Here is a 3021-nt window from a genome sequence, read left to right on the forward strand (position 1 = left end):
ACTGCAGGGAAGCACAGAGGAATTTCTGGAATCACATCAATTCCCTGGAAATGCAAAGGGGGGGGCGTCAAAAAGCAGAGGATTAACCCTTCCAGGGCTGGCAGAGACCGGTTTAACCCCTTCCCTGCAGCACTTCCCATCTCGTCTGAGGACGGCAGCAGGCAGTGCAGACCTCTCCCAGGGCTGGGGGCCACTCCTTCTCCGGCCCCTGGGGTTGGCTGCAGGAACGGGGCCCCTCCTCCTCCGGCCCCCAGCCATTGGTGGATTTACATAGTTCGGCCCATTTTTCCTGGAAAGTTCTTGGAAATAGATTAGCCAAGTTCTGCTGTTCTGCTGGGACAACACACACCCAATGCCGCTATATATAGACGCAGCGGCGGCGGCTGCACGGCTTAGATAGCAGCGATCCGCTCGGAGAGGACACATCGCACGCCGTCACAAAACTACTGACAAGGCTTTTCTTTTCGGACGTTCGCCCCCTTGCCCGGTACTGAGCCGTCGCTGCGGTGCCACCTCATGCCTTTCCGCTCTTCCTGGACGGATATGATTCTTTGTGTCAGAGGGTAAGACGCCTTATTATACGTTATTTCGAAAAAGCTGATCCGTTCCGCAGAGCGTGACGCGTGTCCGGTTATTGCGGTGCTCTGTTGGACGCCGAGTGTAACGCGCGAGTGTAACGTCTCCTTCTATTTCAGTCCACAGAGCCTGTTGGCCGAGCAAAGGGTTTGTCGACCCTCATCCTGTGTGGGGGTCCCGGGCTTTGCAGTCCACCAAGTCATGCACCCCCTGGACCCTCAAGTCTGTCCGGGGCACTCGCCCAATGCTCCTGAGGTGCCCCCAAGGACGACAGAGCCGTCTCCGCCACCCCCCCAGAACGTGGTCAGGGACCCAGAGGAAGACCTGCTCTGCATCGCCAAGACGTTCTGCTATCTCCGAGAATCAGGTAAGACCCCAGAAACACTGCAGGGGGGAGGGGCTTGGTCTCTTTAAAGGAACGGTAGCATTCTTAGAAACGGGGTGACCCTTTAAGTGACTGTTAACCCTTTCCCACACCTTCTTTGTGATGCTGTTCCATATATTGTAGTGTAGTCATCATACATACTGGATGGAAGAGGCGACATCTGGCGTGGATGTGACATGGCGCACTTTGGCGCTTTAAGCTAAAAAAAAAAAAAGAATTAGAATACGGAAAACGGGCGGGCGCTAAAACTTGTGGTCTAATGGAACATGAAGAGCTCTTTGTCTTCTGACGTGCTTCAAAGAATGTTTTAAAAAGCCACAAAATAAACAGAATAAATGAACGGATAATTCAGCGTTATTTCCGTTTTAATATTGGCTGGCGCATTTGCCCCGGTAACGGTCTCTGTATTTTTCCGTAAACTCATAGACGCGAGCAGCTACGGTCACAAAGCTGGAGCACGAGACGAAACTCGAAGTTCAGGAGCTGTGACGTCAGCTGGAACGCGGCAGAAAGTTACCTTTGCATTTAACCCCAAAAATCCCAGATTTAAATAAATGACAATCCTGAGAACCTCCCTGAGAACCGCGATGTTCCGTCTGCAGCGAGTGGAGAACGTCCGACTCTCGTTGATTTCACTGCATCTGTTCGAGGAGGTTTATTTTTCCGTACGCATTTTTCTGAATTTCGGGTCTTTTCCTGGAGAATCCTCCCATCATCCGTCCACCGGTTACAAATCCTCAGCCCTACAAGGGTGGTCATTCAGCTTTTCTGAAGCCGTGAATGGTAGATCTGCCCAGTTTGGCGCAGTTTTTGGGACGTCGGATGCATCTACTATTCAGGAGCCTGGAAAAGCTGAGTGCCAACCCCTGCAGAAGCTTCCTCCCATCCAGCTTTCCCACCCCAGGGACAGATATTTGGGGGGGTTTCGGCCGGACATTACTACATGTTGTCTCTCTCTCTCCCTCGCTCAGGTTGGTACTGGGGGCCGATTACAGCCACAGAGGCCAAACAGAGACTCCAGAAAATGGCAGAAGGCGTCTTCCTGGTGCGGGACAGCACTCACCCCAGTTACCTCTTCACATTATCCGTCCGGACGAACCGGGGCCCCACCAACGTTCGCATCGAGTACTCGGACAGTCTCTTCCGCCTGGACTCTAACTGGCTGTCTAAGCCTCGTATCCTCTCCTTCCCGGACGTCGTCAGCCTGGTACAATATTACGTCTCGTCCTGCAGCTCCGAGAGCTCTAAGGACCCCGTCAGCCAGTCGCCCCCCGCACCCACCTCCCTTAAAGAGCCAGCTGCCGTGCACCTCAAGCTTCTACGACCCCTGCATCGGAGCGGAGAGAGTCCGAGCCTGCAGCACCTGTGCCGCCTACAGATAAACCGCAGTGTGGCCCCGGGCGCAGACCTCACAGACCTGCCTCTGCCCAGGAGGATGGTGCAGTACCTGCAGGGCTACCCATTCAGGCTCTGATTCTCGCAGGGCAGGACTGTCAATACATTTCCCGCTGAGGGCGCCGTACGTCCAGGATTGTAAATAATCACGTATTTATTATGTTGTTTCTGGGGGGTTTCTACTTTATGAGCGGAGGATTCCCCCAGCAGTCGCTGCAGGGTTCACCTGCCCCCTCACTGTCATCGGACTGGTGCCAGCCGTGGATTATACCCGTGAGGCGCCCGGCTATTGTCTGGACTTGTTTGCTGGGCGTAGTCGCTGACTGGTCGCCGTCAGGGCTCAGTCTACTGTGGACGCCGGATGACACGTCTGCTGCCCCCTGATAAGGCGCAGGGCTGCACTTTGGTGGTATGTTGCGAGGACTTCGGGCGATGACAATAAATCGGATTTCTTACTAATGTGCTCAACGTGTTTTTTAATCCCCGATTATTTCAAGGCCCTTCTGTCTATGGCCAATTTTCTGTTATACCTGTCTCTGGGAAAAGATGGATGACAGCCAATATGGCCGCCGTTAAAGGGGCCGACGCTCAGCTTTCTTGTGACCGGTTATATGATGATACTACCCCTCCCCTGCAAGGCTACATAACTGGGTGCCAACAACCTC

General features: G+C 53.8%; 1 protein-coding gene across 1 annotated transcript; it reads left to right on the forward strand.

Annotated features, from left to right (window-relative positions):
* The first annotated feature begins 294 nt into the window (after positions 1 to 294).
* Positions 295 to 2819, forward strand: CISH (cytokine inducible SH2 containing protein). The gene is made up of 3 exons (XM_044273286.1): positions 295 to 563; positions 696 to 943; positions 1933 to 2819. Exons 1-3 carry the CDS (start codon positions 517 to 519, stop codon positions 2433 to 2435), a joined length of 798 nt encoding a protein of 265 aa, XP_044129221.1. The 5' UTR covers positions 295 to 516; the 3' UTR covers positions 2436 to 2819.
* Positions 2820 to 3021: the final 202 nt, after the last annotated feature.

The sequence above is a fragment of the Bufo gargarizans genome, unplaced genomic scaffold, assembly GCF_014858855.1.
Source record: "Bufo gargarizans isolate SCDJY-AF-19 unplaced genomic scaffold, ASM1485885v1 fragScaff_scaffold_573_pilon, whole genome shotgun sequence".
Classification (NCBI taxonomy): Eukaryota; Metazoa; Chordata; class Amphibia; order Anura; family Bufonidae; genus Bufo; species Bufo gargarizans.